The 17445-nt window shown below is 37.2% G+C and overlaps 1 protein-coding gene across 5 annotated transcripts in view; it reads left to right on the plus strand.

The window, feature by feature from the left end:
- Positions 1 to 17445, plus strand: part of HERC2 (HECT and RLD domain containing E3 ubiquitin protein ligase 2) — a 124025-nt gene that overhangs the window by 66474 nt on the left and 40106 nt on the right. For all 5 annotated transcript variants that reach the window (XM_067294214.1, XM_067294230.1, XM_067294221.1 and 2 more), the window contains 21 exons: positions 1276 to 1423; positions 1513 to 1709; positions 1935 to 2165; positions 2823 to 2958; positions 3493 to 3636; positions 4630 to 4772; positions 4969 to 5236; positions 5393 to 5535; positions 7748 to 7846; positions 7942 to 8110; positions 8216 to 8341; positions 9150 to 9258; positions 9408 to 9547; positions 11570 to 11760; positions 12645 to 12750; positions 12915 to 13006; positions 13575 to 13750; positions 14243 to 14354; positions 16100 to 16181; positions 16298 to 16441; positions 17071 to 17161. In XM_067294214.1, the coding sequence (XP_067150315.1) occupies positions 1276 to 1423; positions 1513 to 1709; positions 1935 to 2165; positions 2823 to 2958; positions 3493 to 3636; positions 4630 to 4772; positions 4969 to 5236; positions 5393 to 5535; positions 7748 to 7846; positions 7942 to 8110; positions 8216 to 8341; positions 9150 to 9258; positions 9408 to 9547; positions 11570 to 11760; positions 12645 to 12750; positions 12915 to 13006; positions 13575 to 13750; positions 14243 to 14354; positions 16100 to 16181; positions 16298 to 16441; positions 17071 to 17161 (3047 nt within the window). The remainder of the gene's footprint in view (positions 1 to 1275; positions 1424 to 1512; positions 1710 to 1934; positions 2166 to 2822; positions 2959 to 3492; positions 3637 to 4629; positions 4773 to 4968; positions 5237 to 5392; positions 5536 to 7747; positions 7847 to 7941; positions 8111 to 8215; positions 8342 to 9149; positions 9259 to 9407; positions 9548 to 11569; positions 11761 to 12644; positions 12751 to 12914; positions 13007 to 13574; positions 13751 to 14242; positions 14355 to 16099; positions 16182 to 16297; positions 16442 to 17070; positions 17162 to 17445) is intronic.

Raw genomic sequence — 17445 nt, forward strand, 5'->3', positions numbered from 1 at the left:
AGAGGAAAAGGTGTTTGGGAAAAGTGTACAACTTGATTGTAGAGTTCTCAAATTATGTATTACCTACTACCCCTCCCTCCAGGGTAAATTGTTGTTATTGTTTTAATTACAGTTTCTTTTAAGAAACTGCATCTTTGCATCTTACTTCAGTATTTTTTTTTAAACTTACAAATTTCAAGTCTTGTTATGCCTTTTTCATGAGATTGTGAAGCACCCTTGTTATGGGGTATCTCTTCTAAGTTCTAAGACTCAGGGATCAAGAGATCGTCTCTAATCTTTTCCTTGCTAAAGATGTTAATGTTTTAAGCTTAAATTTGTATCATAAAGGCCTGTGTGTTATTGTGTCATCTTCCAAAGAATTTTTGCCAGTATTTTTAATTTGCTGAGCCTTTTCTCGTTATTCAGGACTTGGTGCATTAGAGTCATCTATGCTGTTCAGGGAATTCTTGAGAGAAATGAGAGTTCCTCATGTACCACCACCTAGCTTAGCAACAAGAAAAAGACAAAACTTTGGATTTGTAGAAAGATGTGTTATTGACAGAGGTTTGCAACGAGAGAGGTTCTTCTCACTTGTATTGGACTGCAGAAGATGAGGCAGCTTGCATCCTGAAATACTTGTGTTCAGAATGTGAATCCCCATCTGCTCTTTGATATTGGCACGCGATGCCTTCCCATGTTTCTACTCAACCCTTCGTAGAATGTCTAGATTAATAGAAATTGGCCTGTTCCTTTTATATTGTGTTCAGGCCCTAATTATACTGTAAATATTCTTGGTGTCACTGTGGTTGCTTCTTGCTTTCCTGTATGCTTCAGCTTTACATCTGTTAGTATACCTTCACTGCAGAGCACTTGAAGCTTTCATTCTGAAATATATGCTAGTACTAAGTTCCACACCTGGAATCTGAACAAAGTTCCCACTCTTTATTCCTATTTTTTCCTTTGTGTTTTAAAGTTGTATATGGGTTATTTTGTTTCCCAGTGTGTTTCTCTCATGTCCAGATTATTGCAGAGCTTGGCTTCACTAATGAAATGTGCCAGTAAAATTGTTAGTGACTTTGAACTGGCACAACTTCTTTTATGTATTCCTTAGCAAAAAAAATGTGAAAATCAGTAGCATTCTAATTTCAGCAGCCAGAAAGAAACCAGTGTTATAGAAATAGCAACAAAGGAAGGCTAATTTTTAAAATGTCTGTCTTCCATACTTAAAATGTCTGAGAATTTCCTTTCCATTTGAAATCACCAAATGTTATAACACTCATTTTGCTCTCTTTTTAGATTCTTGCTGTACATTTATTGAAAGCAGTACTTCCATCCTGGGACAAAAATGAAAGGTCAAGAGACATGAAATTTCTTGTGGAAAAACTGTTTGGTTTTTTAGGCAGCCTGCTTAGCACTTGTTCTTCAGATATCCCACTGCTCAGAGGTAGAGGATTTTTTTCTTAATGGCTTTATCTTTATACATAAAATACATATTGACTATACAAGTATTGTGTGATTGCTTTATCTTTTCAGAATCTACTCTGAGAAGGAGAAAGGCCAGGCCCCAAGCTTCTCTAACTGCAACTCACAGTAGTACTTTAGCAGAAGAGATAGTGGCATTGCTGAGGACACTGCATTCGCTAAGCCAGTGGAATGGACTCATAAACAAGTACATCAACTCTCAGCTAACCTCCATCACCCACATCTTTGCAGGAAAACAGTCAGAAGGGGTAGTTTCCACGTTTTAAAATAAGCTCATTTTTATAGCAATAATTATTTTAAAGTGATAAATGCTTGTAAATAATGTTAAGCTTAATTTTGAAACCATTTTTTTGTATCTATATATGTGTACCTGTGCTGTAATTTTTAAATTGGAATATGTGCAATTACTTTTTATTTTAAAACACGTAGAAGTTTGTTTTCTCCCTACAGTTAATTTTATTGTTCTTTGTTAGGCTCTTTTGGATGACTACTTTCCTGACACTGAGAATCCAGAGGTGGGAGGCCTAATGGCAGTGTTAGCAGTGATTGGTGGCATTGACAGTCGCTTGAGACTGGGTGGGCAAGTAGTTCATGATGAATTTGGAGAAGGCACAGTGACACGCATCACTCCAAAAGGGAAAATCACTGTACAGTTCTACGATATGCGAACATGTAGAGTGTGCCCTCTGAATCAACTAAAACCAGTAAGTTCATTTTATTGAGGCTTTAATACAGGGAAAGGTATGGTTTTGTGAAATTAAGTGTAAAGACTTGGTATGGTGCAAAGAAATTATTTGTTCTTCATTTGGTAAATATGTTGAAGCTCAGCACCTACAAGTCTCTGAATTAATGCAAGTCTAACACAGTGCTCATGAGTATCTTTATAGGGCCATTAACGTCTGTCCTCATTTCTTGAGGAGGCAAATAGTCCTTTGACCTGGGCTAAAATCCCAAGTCACGACAATATGATTTATAGCAGTTAGGTGAGAAGAGCTTGATTATTTCGTTAATGTGAATTGTGAACTAACCTAGAAGCTCTTTGTTTTTTTCACCTGGATCTTTATCTCAAGTTGATTAAGATGGCTTTAGTGAAAGTTTCCAGCGTGCTTCAGGGACTTCAGTTCTTCCTTGCTCTCTCTCTCTCTCTTGCTTTTTCACCCAATAGTTGTGTGATACAGCTACAACCTTAGCAGCTTTGTAGGAAGTGAGTCCTCTCTGGCTGTTCCTGGTCAAGTAAAATGAATAATGCTTTTGCTCCTTTTCAGATAAGAAGGATTCAAAGTTCTGAATGATTTTATAAAATGTTGGAAAATACTGATGGGTGTTTTCTGTTTTTGTCCGTTTCTCCCCCCCACCCCCAGCTTCCAGTCGTGGCTTTTAATGTAAACAACTTGCCTTTCACTGAACCTATGCTATCTGTTTGGGCTCAACTAGTAAACATGGCTGGAAGTAAAATAGAAAAACAGAGAATGAAGTCTCCTAATCAGGGTCTTTCAGGTACATTTTTATTTTATTATTTTGAGCTGGATATTCCCTAGGAAAAAATACTGGTAACAATAAATATACATGGGAAAAAGGGTTTTCTGGAACCTTGCTTTTTTTCTTGGTCAGCCTTCAATAATATGCGCTTATGAGGCATGTTTAGTTAGGAGATGAACAGCTTTGAGGCACTGTTAGTGGAATACATTTTTTAATTTGGCAAGAAAATGTAAATATGGTTTGGAACTGGACTTCTTGTATTGAATTGCTTTAAATATTGGATGCATATAACAACTACCCTTACTGTACTATATATCCACTGTGTGGTGGTCCGAGGGGTGAAAAACAGAAAGGTGTTTTTTTATATCATGGGTCATCAACATGTTATCCAGACTACCTCATGTAGTTCATTAGCATTTCACAAGCTTTCACACAGTAAGTTAAGATGTAAACTGTTTTTCAGGCTGAGGTCATGAGGTTGTAAGAATGTTAGCCTTTCTTCTCCATTACAGGGAATTTCTAGCACTAATGGGTGTATAATGTTTCTGACAGGTCAAGTGGATTTGGATCTGCTGAGATGCCAGCAATTAAAGCTGTATATACTGAAAGCAGGCCGAGCTCTGCTGTCTCACCAGGATACACTAAGGCAGATCCTATCTCAGCCAGCTGTTCAGGAGTGTGCATTAAATCCTGCAGGTATTTTGAAATCAAACCTGTGTGCGCCACAGTTTGTTCAGGTGGTAGATACAGCACATAAATATAATCCATGCTGATGGCAGTCGGAGGCTAGAAATTAGGTTTGGCCTCAAAAGACAAAAAGTTAAAGACTAAACTTCAGGAATGTTTTAAAGTTATGTATTAAAAGCATTTTGATTTTTTTGACTTAGGTTTTGGAAGAATAGGGTCAGGTGTTTGAAGCTTGAAATGTTGGAGTTTGTCAAATATACAAAAAACAGTCTTTCATAATTAGTATTTGGACAGAATTTGTAAATAATTTAAAAACAGTTGTGCTTTTTGCTATTTTTTTTCCTTCTTCAAAGCTTAAAGTGTGAGATCTCAATTAGTTATTCTTTTTGCTTCAAATATTTTTCATTTTCTAGTGAAACAAGTATGGGTTATGTAGTATCTTAAGCACAAGCTTAAAAGGAGTTTAATGAATTGTAGTTTTAATTAGTTTGAATTCATCCTACCTATATATGAATTCTGTATATTAAAAAAAAATAGAGAAAATAGCTCTACCGGTTTTCAGGATTGCTATTGTTGTCCTTCTAGTTCATATTCATTCTTTGGGCATTGTATGAACAATATATACCACGCTTTTGGGAACAATGAGAGGAGGAGATTGTTAGTAATCTATTAGTAATCTATATAAAGTGGTTTATCTTGGAAGTACCTCTGTATAATAGTGTTACTGTAACAAGATGAACTCAAGAGTTACTGGTGTATGTTCACTGTCCACTGAGTAGACTTGTTCTAGGTGTATTTTAGTAAAACTCATGTTTAACTACAGATTTCTCACTTTCTTTGTTTACGGGGAATGTGGTGCACATGGTTTAATCTTAAATGCTTGATTCCTGTGAAGAAATGTGGGAGAAATTCCTATGTTTGGTCTGCAGATAGGCCCCAGAATAAGTCCCTGTATTGACTTTTATTACATGCTTTTGGTTAAAATAATGTTTTTGTTTCAAGAGGATGGAGCAGTTGCATCCCCTGACATAGGAGATATGTCTCCTGAAGGACCTCAGCCTCCCATGATCCTTTTGCAGCAACTTCTAACAGCTGCTACACAACCATCACCTGTGAAAGCAATATTTGACAAGCAAGAGCTTGAGGTAGAGTCTGTGTTTTCTCATAATAAGTAACCTAATCAGCAAGTCTGTCTAATTAACCTTCCTATTGAAACTCTTTTTTGCTCGCTTGCTCTTTCTCTCTCTCCCTCACTCCTCCCTCCCCCACACGCATGCACACATAAATAAAACCATATTAAATATTCTTGTTTTACCTAGACTAATTTGTGTTCCCATTTAGGCTGCTGCTTTGGCAGTATGCCAGTATCTGGCTGTAGAGTCTACACATCCTTCAACTCCAGTGTTTGAAGACTGTAGCTCTAGTGAGGCTACAACACCCGTCACAATCCAACATATCCGACCTACAAAAGTGAGGAAACGCAAGCAATCTCCAATCCCACCCCTTCCTATTGTAGTTCAGCTTATGGAAATGGGTTTTCCTAGGAAAAACATCGAATTTGCACTAAAATCACTGTCTGGAACCTCTGGAAGTGCTTCTGGGTTACCAGGTATGTTGGTTAAATTAGTAGTGTTAGAAGGAAAGCTGCCAGCAGACTAAAACACTACTTACGAAGGAGCAACTGTTACTTCCCTTTTTGGAAGTCCCTGTTTGAAGAATGTCAGAAAATCCCTTAGTAACAGACTGGCTTTGTTGTCTATATTAGGAGTGGAAGCCTTGGTTGGCTGGTTGTTGGATCACCCTGATGTTCAGATTACTGATCTTTCTGATGCTGATACTGTCTCTGATGAGTATTCAGATGAGGAAATAGTAGAGGAGGTAGAAGAAGCTGAAGCTGCCTGTCCTGTGGTGAGTATCAAGTTAAAAAAATTAACTAAATGTGCTAACAGAGTCTAAATCTTGTAATTCTTTCTCTTTATGAACTTGGTTAGAATTCAAGGACATTGTGCTGTCCCAAGTTTTCATGACTGTAGCAAGGACCAAGTTGGCCAAATGTTTCTAAAACATGTCGAAAAAAACCTCAATAATCTATAAATATTTGCTTATCAATGTAGGAGTGGAATGTCAGGTAGATGTTTCACTAGTGATAGCCGTAAATATTCCAGATAGTCCCAGTTAGTCTCATTCAAAATAGTTAATGCTATAGAGGAATATTTGTAAAGGACTCCTTTCCTTGCCCCCACCTCCTTTGGGCTGAAAAAAAGGTAGTAGAGTATGTTAGCTACAAACTGTGATTGAAGAATTAGTGAATAAAAGGCAAAAAGATATCGGTGAAATAACTTAAGGTTTTTTCATTATAAAAACTGTTTTTCAATTATTGGCAATAAAATGGCCTTCATAGTGTCTGTTGAATATGATGGCTTTAATCTGAATTTACATTAGGTTTCTGTTAACTTTCAGGAACTGTTTCAGTAAAGATTTATCAGTAAAAAATAGGTGCAGTATTGCTGCTTATTCTTTCAAGTGTTATGCTAAATTTTCTGGTATATGTGAGATTTTTGTAATTGTAACAGAAAGGAATGTATTATGCTTTGGAGGAAATAATCTTGACATTGATTTCTCATATTTTCATCAGTCAGTACTGCAGTGAGAAACTTTGTCCTATACATTGTCTTTAATATGCCGCAGTTAAAAAATACATCATTTCATGCTCAAAACAGCACCAAGTTTCCTAAAAATTCTTGTTGCGGCTGGAATGTAATATTCCCATTTTTTTAAGTAAATCAGATCTTGAAGAATTTCTGATATCTACAATTTTATCTTTTTCATCAGCTTGTTTTTCTGAGCCCTATTTATAAGTTTTTGAAGTCATAGTTATATTACTGTAACAAAAAAATCATAGTGTACCTTAAATAGTTGATGCACCATGCACAAGTACATGCTGAGGGCTGACTGACTGGAAAGCAGCTCTGTAGAGAAGAGCTGGGAGTCCTGGTGGACAACAAGTTGACCATGAGCCAGCAACATGCCCCTGTGGCAAGGAACCCACTGGTATCCAGGGCTGCATTAGGTTGCCAGCAGGTGAAGGGAGGTGATCCTTCCCCCTCTACATAGCCCTGGTGAGGCTACGCCTGGAGTGCTGCATCCAGTTCTGGTCTCCCCAGTACAAGAGAGATGGTCCTGTGGGAGCAAGTGCAGCAAAGGGCAACAAAGATGATTTAGGCTCTGGAGTGTATCTCATACAAGGAAAGGCTGAGAGAGCTGGGATTCTTTAGCCTGGAGAAGAGAAGGCTCGGGAGCAATTTACTGATGGGTGTAAATATCTGATGGGAGGTCCTAAAGACGATGGGCCAGACTCTTCTCTGTGGTGCGCAGTGACAGAATGAGAAGCAACTGGCACAAACTGAAACACAGGAAGTTCCACTTGAACACAAGAAAACACTTCTTTACTGTGAGGGTGACTGAGCACTGGAACAGGTTGCCCCAAGAGGTTGTGGGGTCTCCATCCTTGGAGATCCATCTCCTCCATACTCAAAAGCAGTCTGTATAGGGTCCTGGGCAATGTACTCTAGGTGACCCTGCTTGAGCAGGGGGATTGGACTAGATGATCTCCAGAGGTCCCTTCCAACCTCAGCGATTCTGTGATTCACATTCACCCACTGTTTGTTGTTGTTGTTGCTGTTGGGTTCCACCCCCGCCCCCAACATATAATCTAAAGAGTGGAGTGTGAAATGTGCATATGTAGGTCTGATTACTCACTAATCCTTTTTGTTTCGACTTTCTTTGGCAAGCAAATTTCCTAAATGCCTTATTTCCTAAATTTCCAAGCTGCATCTTGCAGCTTGTTTCAGTCATTCTGAAAATTTGTAACTATATTCCTTGCCAAGTCATTCTGGAAACTAAGCTGTGGTTTAAAGTAAAGTAGATCATAAGCTTTACCCTTGTAGCCAGTTGACTTGTTGAAGATTTTTCCCATTTCAGCATGCAGCTTTGATATTACATGTGTTTGCTTTTGTTGGATTATCTTGAGTTCCTGCTAACAGTTGTATTTATTTGAACTGAAAACAAACAGATTTTTAAAACAGCTCTATACTTATCTTTTTTTTTTTTTTTTCCCCAGTCAAGTGGTGCTGTTGTAACAGAGAGCCAAACCTATAAGAAACGAGCTGATTTCTTAAGTAATGATGATTATGCTGTGTATGTGAGAGAGAATATTCAGGTAAGGATGATGATGAAAGCTATATGGAAACTGCTTCCCTTCCGCTACATACATCTGTGCAGAATTATGGCATTTTATTGTCCTTTTTTATCTAGGTTGGGATGATGGTTAGATGCTGCAGAACCTATGAGGAAGTTTGTGAAGGAGATGTAGGCAAAGTAATTAAATTGGATCGAGATGGATTGCATGACCTCAATGTGCAGTGTGACTGGCAACAAAAGGGTGGTACTTACTGGGTCAGATATATCCACGTTGAGCTTTTAGGTAAGTTCACTGCTGTTTTTAAGTAACTAGCTGAATGATATACTAAGGGAGATTTATCTTGGGGAGGGGAAAACCTCACCATGTGTTTATTCTTGCAACTATTAGGATTCCCACCACAAAGTTCTGCCTCGCATATCAAGATTGGTGACAAAGTGCGTGTGAAAACCTCTGTTACCACACCCAAATACAAATGGGGATCAGTTACTCACCGAAGTGTTGGAGTAGTCAAAGGTAATGTATATTCAAAATGGGGAAGGGGGGGGAAATAAAATTCGAAATCACACAGACTTTGTACAGTGTTTAAAGAGAATCTTTTTGACACAGTTACAGCTCATACCACTATGTGGGAGATTGTGTGGTGATAAGAGAGAATACAGTGCATTTGATGTCCATGACGAATTTAGAGCCACATATGCTGTGGCTGCCCCTTTTTGTTAATGTGCTCATCTGCATTTTGAGCTACTCTGTTCACATGTAGTAAAGGTCTTTAAAAATCTGTATAGTTTCCTGTGGTAGTCCTCATTTACACTTTTTCTAGATGAATCACAAGTATGGTTTCCCTTTAAGAAGTAAGTCTGTCTTGAGAGTGATGTGGAAGTGAGGTGCACTAATGTCTACCTACAAGTGATGTTATAAAAGTAATCTGTGGGGCAGAGATTCTTTGTAGTGGTACAGATGTTGGTCAGTTGTTTGTCCTTAGAAATAAACACACACTCTCTCCCTCTCTCTCTGAGAACTGTTCTTTAAAAACAACAACAACAACAACAACAACAACAACAACAACAACCACCACCACCACCACTCAGGGCCAAGAATTTAAATGGAATCTATTAAAAATCTTTAGTACTTTCCTCCCTGCACCTCCCTTGCTGCAGGTTACTTGATTAGGTTAATACATAGTTCTATTAAAATAAAAGCTGTGAAAATAGCTTTTTTCATGATAAATTTCTGCTCTGATTTTGATTACGTCACTGGACAGTTTCCACTTTGTTTTATAGAGATTTGCAAGACATTGTATTTTCTGCATGTTTTGTCACAGCATTTAGTGCCAATGGAAAAGATGTCATTGTAGACTTTCCTCAGCAGTCTCACTGGACTGGCTTATTGTCAGAAATGGAATTGGTCCCCAGCATTCATCCTGGAGTCACGTAAGTGATGATTTATATTTTTCTTAATGTACATGTGTTGCCCTTTAGCCTTATTGTCTTGATTTCACTGTCCTGAGTGCTGTTACAATTAACTTGTACCATGAAAACTGCTGGAAATATATTTATATTTTGTTCTTTTATGAAATCAGGTGTGATGGCTGTCAGATGTTTCCTATCAATGGGCCTAGATTCAAATGCAGAAACTGTGATGATTTTGACTTCTGTGAAACTTGTTTTAAAACCAGGAAACATAACACCCGACATACTTTTGGCAGAATAAATGAACCAGGTAAATTTCAGAATTTAGACTTTCTTACATGAATTTAAAATGTGTTGAATTCATTTTTAAAATAATCTTAAAATTCAACTTCTTAACATAATAAAATTAGTGTTCAGACTGACCCTCTAGGCAACAAAATATTTTTGGCAGAACACAGCTGTTGTTGCAGTTGCCTGTGGTGAACTACACCAAAACTTCAACTCTTTAGGTTTCTTTGTAGACTGCTTATCAGCATTAAATAAGCTTAAAAAAATTGGTTACATGACAAAAACTCCTTATGTAAGACCTGAGTTTTCAGCTACAGTAAGAATAAAATGCTATAATTCTTTGGTCTTCCTGCCTTTTGCTGTCAGTCTAAATGGAGGTGAATCGATCCTTCATGACAGCAGGTACAGCTTGAAATGCCTAAGATTCCAGTGTAGTCTTTAATTGCTCTTGAGCAAGTTTGCCCAGCAATGTGTGAGGTTTACTTCCTCATTGCCTCCATGATCTGGAGACTCAAGAGAAGTGTGATAAGTAAGGGAAACCTTCCAAGGATTCCTCCCGTCTCTCTCTCTCCCCTCGTCCGTCTCTCTCTCTCTCTCTCCCCTCGTCCGTCTCTCTCTCTCTCTCTCCCCTCGTCCGTCTCTCTCTCTCTCTCTCCCCTCGTCCGTCTCTCTCTCTCTCTCTCCCCTCGTCCGTCTCTCTCTCTCTCTCTCTCCCCTCGTCCGTCTCTCTCTCTCTCTCTCTCCCCTCGTCCGTCTCTCTCTCTCTCTCTCTCCCCTCGTCCGTCTCTCTCTCTCTCTCTCTCCCCTCGTCCGTCTCTCTCTCTCTCTCTCCCCTCGTCCGTCTCTCTCTCTCTCTCTCTCCCCTCGTCCGTCTCTCTCTCTCTCTCTCTCCCCTCGTCCGTCTCTCTCTCTCTCTCTCTCCCCTCGTCCGTCTCTCTCTCTCTCTCCCCTAATTTTTCCCGCACCTGTCTAAAAATCAATCTGATCAATAATATTTGCAAGATGATGCTGGCTTTTGGACTAAATCTCTTAATATTTAGGTATTGCCAGTCTGATTGGTTTGAGAGTCAAATAAAATCGTTCCCCTACTAGAAATTATGAACATGCATTTCATGTGTACAATAGTTTATTTAAAGGGCAAGAAAGATTTACCATTAAGAAATCGGTTAATACGGTTGTACAGCTAGTATAGTGTTTATCCCTAATCCTGTCCATTGCATTGGGTAGGGTAGAGGAGTTGCAGTATTATCTAATCAGGCTTACTAGAAGCTACAAAGTTCTGTAAAGGGAAATAGAAGTGGATTTTTGAAGGGAGGAAGAAAAAAACCAACTCACTAAGCCCTCACATTCTTAACTTCTAAGATTCAAAATTTGTTAAGTGATGAAACTTAGCTATTTTCTATTCTCCTACAAGGGATTTCTGTTGAGGGTTGCATGTTTTTCATATGCTGTGGTGTTGTATGACATTGATATGCCATGGGCCTGTATTTTGAAGTGTATAACATCATAAATTTTGATTTGTATTTCAAAAGGAAGGACCTTTTCAGGCAGATATTTAGTCAAGAATCTTAGTCTTCTAAGGATGCTATCATTTTAAAGAGTTCATGGCCGGTAATGTTTTATCATTCCAGATTAGGAATTACTCTTAATGTTCTACAGCCCCAGTGATATAAGAGTGAAGTCTTCCTTTTTTTCTTCTTTTTTAATGTTTATTTTTTACCAACTTATGATAGGTTTCCTTAATACAAATCAATTGTAAGTATAAGAAGATAAATGTAACTACCCCAAATGACAGGCATGAGAACTCATAGGGTCAGGTAAAGTACTTGAAACTCCTTTTAAAATAAATAAATTTCAAGTTATGCTGTTTAAGCAGGAGTAATATTGCCAAATCTATGTGACATGCTTCCAGCTGCATTCTACTTTGAGAGTACATAGGAGAAATCTTTAGGATTTGTTATATTTCCTTTCACATTGCTTATGGGGTTAATAAAAGCAATTTCCTTTAAGAGGACAATGCTTAAAATTTCATTTAACTAAACAGGTCAGTCTCCAGTGTTTTGTGGACGTTCCGGAAAACAGTTGAAGAGACGGCATAGTAGCCAGCGAGGAATGTTACTGGATGATTGGTCACGAATTGTTAAAAATTTGAATGTCTCATCTTCTGTGAATCAGGCTTCGCGTCTTATTAATGGTAGTGAACAGTGCTGGCAGTCTTCTGGCTCACAGGGAAAGGTAACTTTAAGCCATACCTTTGGTTTACTCTGGCATGTTTTTTTTCTTAAGAGGACAAGCACTTACCTTACTTCATTAATATGTATGTTTGTTGTCTACGTGTAACACAGAAATGTAGTAAAAACAGATACTTGAAGTACAAAAGCTGTGTTTCTTCATAGTAAATGCGCTGATTTTTTTAAATTGTGCTTCATCTCTCTAATGAAGTTTCTTGTGAAATATAAAGAACTTGTATCATTTCTGAAATACAGAGTAATTATTCTGTGGTTTGATATGATTACATAATTACCTTTTGATTATGACTGATGACAATTGTTGTTAACATTCACATTGATTGTATCTTACTTAAGTGAGGTTGTTACAAGAGGAAAAGCACCTGTGTTATTAGCTAAAATTGCTCCTGACCACTGAGTCATGTGCCCTGTTTCTTAGTCTGTGGTGTACCAGTTTTATTGGCCCACAGCACTGCTCTGTGGCCAGCCTGGGCACCGGGGTCTGCAGCTGGGCTTCTCTCCAGTGCATTTCAATGCTCTGTCAATGGTCATGCAGAGAAATATCTGCCAGTACCCTTCTTTCAGGTTGTCTACAGTCTGTAACCCTTTGAAGGTTTACGTTATGTCCCATCTTTTGACCTCCAATGGCATTATGCTTTTTCAGACTTCTCAGTGGTATTGCTCTTGAGTGAAATCAGTTATTTGCTGCAGCTGTTTCTCTTTTACTGGGGCTCAGACAGGCCAGAACTGGACCAGATCATTGTTCTTTAGCCAGGTCCCATGGATTGCAGGTGTTCCGTAACATTCACGGTGGCACATACTTATTCTTGTTAACAATACAGTGGTCCTCACAATACTATCTGAAAAGGAAATTCTTTGTCTTTTCCATAGCACTGGATTCGCTTGGAGATTTTTCCAGATGTTCTTGTTCACAGACTAAAGATGATAGTGGATCCTGCAGACAGCAGTTACATGCCCTCTTTAGTTGTGGTTTCAGGTATGTGAATGTGCTCTTGAGAAGTCTAAAAATCTTTTTCTGCATCAAACAGTAGGCATTCATCTGACTTCAGTCAACAGTCATCTATTTAAAATGCATGGTGTCTGTTTCTGACACAAACTCTATATTTTAAAATGTTTTCCTTTCCATGTTTTGCTTTCCAGGAGGAAATTCCTTAAATAACCTTATAGAGCTAAAGACAATCAATATAAATCCTACAGACACCACAGTGCCTCTTCTCAGTGATTGTACAGAGGTAAGTGAAGTTTGTGTGAGAAGAATTATTCTTACACGCAGCACAAAAATATTTTGCTGCAAGAGGTGGACGAAAAGCACCCTTATGATAATTACATTATTGTAGTTTACTTTTCCCTTCATGAGCAGTATTTCTGGCAGTTTACTAAAGTTAACTATCCTGATAAATTGTGCCATAATCACAGTGCAATTCTGTAATAGTCTTAACAGTAAACATATTATAGCTTTTTGATAACAATTAATATACTTATGAAGCAAGAGGATAGCCATGTAAACTTAAATCTGGGAATAATTTTGGTGGGTGGTAAAGCTTATTTTGGACAGTAGATCTAACCACCTTCAGTAACTTCAAGGAGGCGTGCATAATCAGTTTTTAGAAGATTGAAAGTGAGATCATTCTCAGATTTGTGAGACCATAGTACAAACTATACAGAGCTGAAAAGCCAGATATTTTAAGGTACAGATTATTATTTTTTTTAAGATGACAAAGCCAAGCAAAAATTGTCTTTCCTATGCTTCCTGAATTTATGTGGGAACCAAAAGAAGGCAATGTAATTTTTTCTTCTTAGTACCACAGGTATATTGAGATTGCAATCAAACAGTGCAGGAGCTCTGGAATTGACTGCAAAATACACGGCCTCAGCATACTGGGACGTATACGTGCAGAGGATGAAGATTTGGCTGCAGTCCCTTTCCTTGCTTCTGATAACGAGGAAGAGGATGATGATAAAGCTAACACTGGGAGGTAGGTAATTATAGGGAGGGGGAAAGACCTGTAAAGAGCCTTAGTGTCTTTATATTCTGATCAGGAGATTACCTGCAAACAGTGCAAATTAAACAATTAGATTGAATGGTAGGAAAGAGAGTAATTAGTATCTTAGTTTGTCAGAAATGTAGTTAGGTCATTTTTTGCTATTTAACTTCTTTTTTATGATTATCACACAGATAAGGTGTACATTTTGTACAATGCTTGCTTTTCCGGCATACTTGGAGTTGTAAAGCTAGCTGAAAACTTGATGTAGTCATATTTGATATGTGGCATATTTTGTCTATACACTACTGCTCTGCAGTATACCAAGATTCTGAGTTTTTTGTTTGTATTTGCCATTGCCACCACTTAACTGTGGTGATGTAATTTGGGTACTGAAGCAGTGTTCTGAAATGTGAAATCAGTAGATAAAGTGCTATAGCATGTAGGTTGCTGAACTAACTTTTGTTTTTTTCTCAATGTACTCAGTCTTGTTAGAAAGAAGGCAGCTGGCCTGGAATCAGCAGCTACAATAAGAACCAAAGTTTTTGTTTGGGGATTAAATGACAAAGATCAATTAGGAGGACTGAAAGGCTCCAAGGTATGTTTGTTGTTTTAGTATTTTAGTATCAAACAGAAGTAGCGAAAGATAAAATTTAAGTCTCACACAACTCAATGTTAATTCAAATTTAATTAGAATTTTAAAATTTGTTATCAAAATCTATCAGGAGTAGATTTGATGGCTTTTTAGTGTTAGGATGTTGTAGATGCCTGCTGTTAGGTGGAAAATTAGAGCAAATTTGCATTTTGATTGTTACTCTGAATTCCAGTTTGATTTTTAGCAGCAAGTGACTTAATCATTTGTTTCGGATGATAGCAAGCTAATCATTCCAAAAATCTGTAGTGCTCCTATGCTTTTTTACCTCATGAGTTTTTTGGATGCATGGAATGTATTTAGTAGAAAAATTTACCATGTATTCTCTGTAATTGGTGCTGGTTCAGTAATCAGAGAAAAAGAAATTGAATTCTCATCTTATAATTAGTATAACTTGATTACAGTTTATGTAATTTGAGGGGAGTTTCAGCCCTGTGTGCAGGTGTTTATGCATATTTTTTTATATGATGCAACATGGAAAATATCGCAAATGTTTAATCAATTTAAGGTATCATTAATCTGAAAAGTATGTTAAGAGAGTATTTCTGTATTATGTTGCAAATAAAATGTATACTATTACCCAGTCTTTCAAGAAACAAGAAGAAACAGTTGTTATATTCTCCATCCCTATATTGTATCCATGTGTAAAATCATCAAGGCTTAAGGGCCGAAGTGCAGACTTCAGTTGATTCCTGCTTCCAGACACATTGAAGTCAAAATTACTGCTCTATTTGACTGAAGTGCTTTTTTCCACCTAGAAAAGAGGGGAACTATGGGACAATTAAATGGGAGAAGGGAGGAAAATAAAATTTACAATTCAAATACCTCTATAAGTATGAACTAATTCTGTAAAGATTAAACCTCCTTGGGGAAAAAAAAATCACGGTATTGCAAACCTGCACACTTTTGTCTTTGGTGTCTAATAAGTACTATTATTATTAAATGCATAGGTTGATTAATCAGGATAGTAATTTTAATAATAGCTTCAGGGTTTCAAAATGTCCTTCAAACTTTTTTCCTCATGTACTGTAATGATGAAATCTTCTAGAAACAGTATGTCTTTAGCTGCATCTAAATAAATATTTACTTTTGTTACCTAAAGAGGTATGCCAGATTTGGTTACATGTGGATTTTAAAACAATGGATAAAGAAGTATTGGCTTCTATTTATATATGTATGCAGCTTGATCAAAGACTTCTTTGTAATAATGGAGGAACTAGGTTACTTTTTTTCTTTTTCCCTTGAGTTGATCTTTAAGGCAGATTGCTAAAGCATTTTACTGTAGAAACACTGAGCTGTGCTCCTGTATTCCTGTAGGCTGAATTTAAGTATGTTGGTTAATACTTTTAACTAAGTTTGTTTTCCTGTTATGGCTTTCTTTCACTACTTACCTTGGTTTCCTCAAGAAAATTATACAAAAAGGAAAAATCCTTGTTTATATCCCTTTTCAACTTTTTCTCAGATTTTGAGATTATCGTGGTTTCACTATTAAATACCCTTTCTTGGTTTCTGTCTTTGCTTGATGTATTTTAACTGGCGTATGTAAAGAGAATAATTCTGAATAATTGGGGAGTTTCATTAAAAACTGTGGCTGTCAGATTAACTGGTTTATCACTTAAGAATTGCTCTTCTCTTTGAAGTATTAAACTTTAGAATCTGATGTAATAATTTCTGTTTCCTGTCTCCTCTAGATAAAGGTTCCTTCCTTTTCTGAAACCCTTTCTGCCTTGAATGTTGTACAAGTAGCTGGGGGATCCAAAAGCCTTTTTGCAGGTAAGATAACTTGCAAGGTTCAAGGTTAAAATACATACGATCGTTCTGAGAGGCAGAAACAGATTTTCAGTTGTGAAACATTAATGATATTTTAAACTCTTCCCCCCCAATCTCAGTGACCGTGGAGGGTAAAGTCTATGCCTGTGGAGAAGCCACAAATGGAAGGCTGGGTTTAGGAATATCTAGTGGAACTGTGCCTATTCCTCGCCAGATTACAGCTCTCAGCAACTATGTTGTAAAGAAAGTGGCTGTTCACTCAGGTACTGACTCTTGCCATTCTTCCATATATGAGCATAACATACTAAGCCTAAAAATGGAAGCTGTTTTGCAATTTCTTGGGTGCTGTGATGCCCCAGTGTAGGGGATAAAGAATAGTGTTTTTTTTTTTTTTTTTAAATAAGTATAGTAATTAATTTCTGTCTGTTATATTAGATGTCAAACTAGATGTAATGATTCCATTGTCATTAAAATATATATGAATTTAGACCATACTTAGTTTCTTACTTGCTGGAAGCTAAATTTGGTATGCTCCTGAAAAGCTTTTCAGCCTGATTCAAAGAAAGTGTTCTCATTTTTAAGTATTGGTAAATGGTGGGGCTTTCTTGGTTTTTATTTCTTTGCAGCATTGAAAATTGCAAATTAAGTGATTATTTTTTCTTTCTGTTGTGTCAGGAAGCCTACTCCCGTGAATATTGTGTGTATTTTTAATTAAATCAGAGAGAAACTAAAGCCTCTTAAAAACATAAGTAAAGTGTGTTGAGATGAAAGGCTTGTACAGTTAAATTGTAGAAGTACAGCAGTGTTAGATTTCTGGGATTTTGCTAGACCTTTGCTGCCTGTTCGAAAACTTTAACTATTTGACAATTTAAATTTATGTTTATGCTTTCAGGTGGCCGGCATGCTATGGCATTAACTGTTGATGGAAAGATATTTTCCTGGGGTGAAGGAGATGATGGAAAACTTGGACATTTCAGTAGAATGTAAGAATGAATTTTATTTGTATTTCAGTAAGGGGGGGGGGGAGGTCATAGCACAGCTAACCGTTGCTGTTAACAATGACAGGATTTTAAATACAATGGGAATAAAAAATTATGTCCTGAAAAGAATATATTACAGCAATTATAGCTGTTTCAGGCACTTTAAAAAGGAGACATTCAGTTTAATTTTAACATAATACTTGGAAACACATTTTTAGTGGATAAAGTCTTTAATAGAGTGTTTTTCCGTGTCACTGATGAAATGACATGGGCTGCCTTTTGGTCAT

The sequence above is a fragment of the Apteryx mantelli genome, chromosome 1, assembly GCF_036417845.1.
Source record: "Apteryx mantelli isolate bAptMan1 chromosome 1, bAptMan1.hap1, whole genome shotgun sequence".
Classification (NCBI taxonomy): Eukaryota; Metazoa; Chordata; class Aves; order Apterygiformes; family Apterygidae; genus Apteryx; species Apteryx mantelli.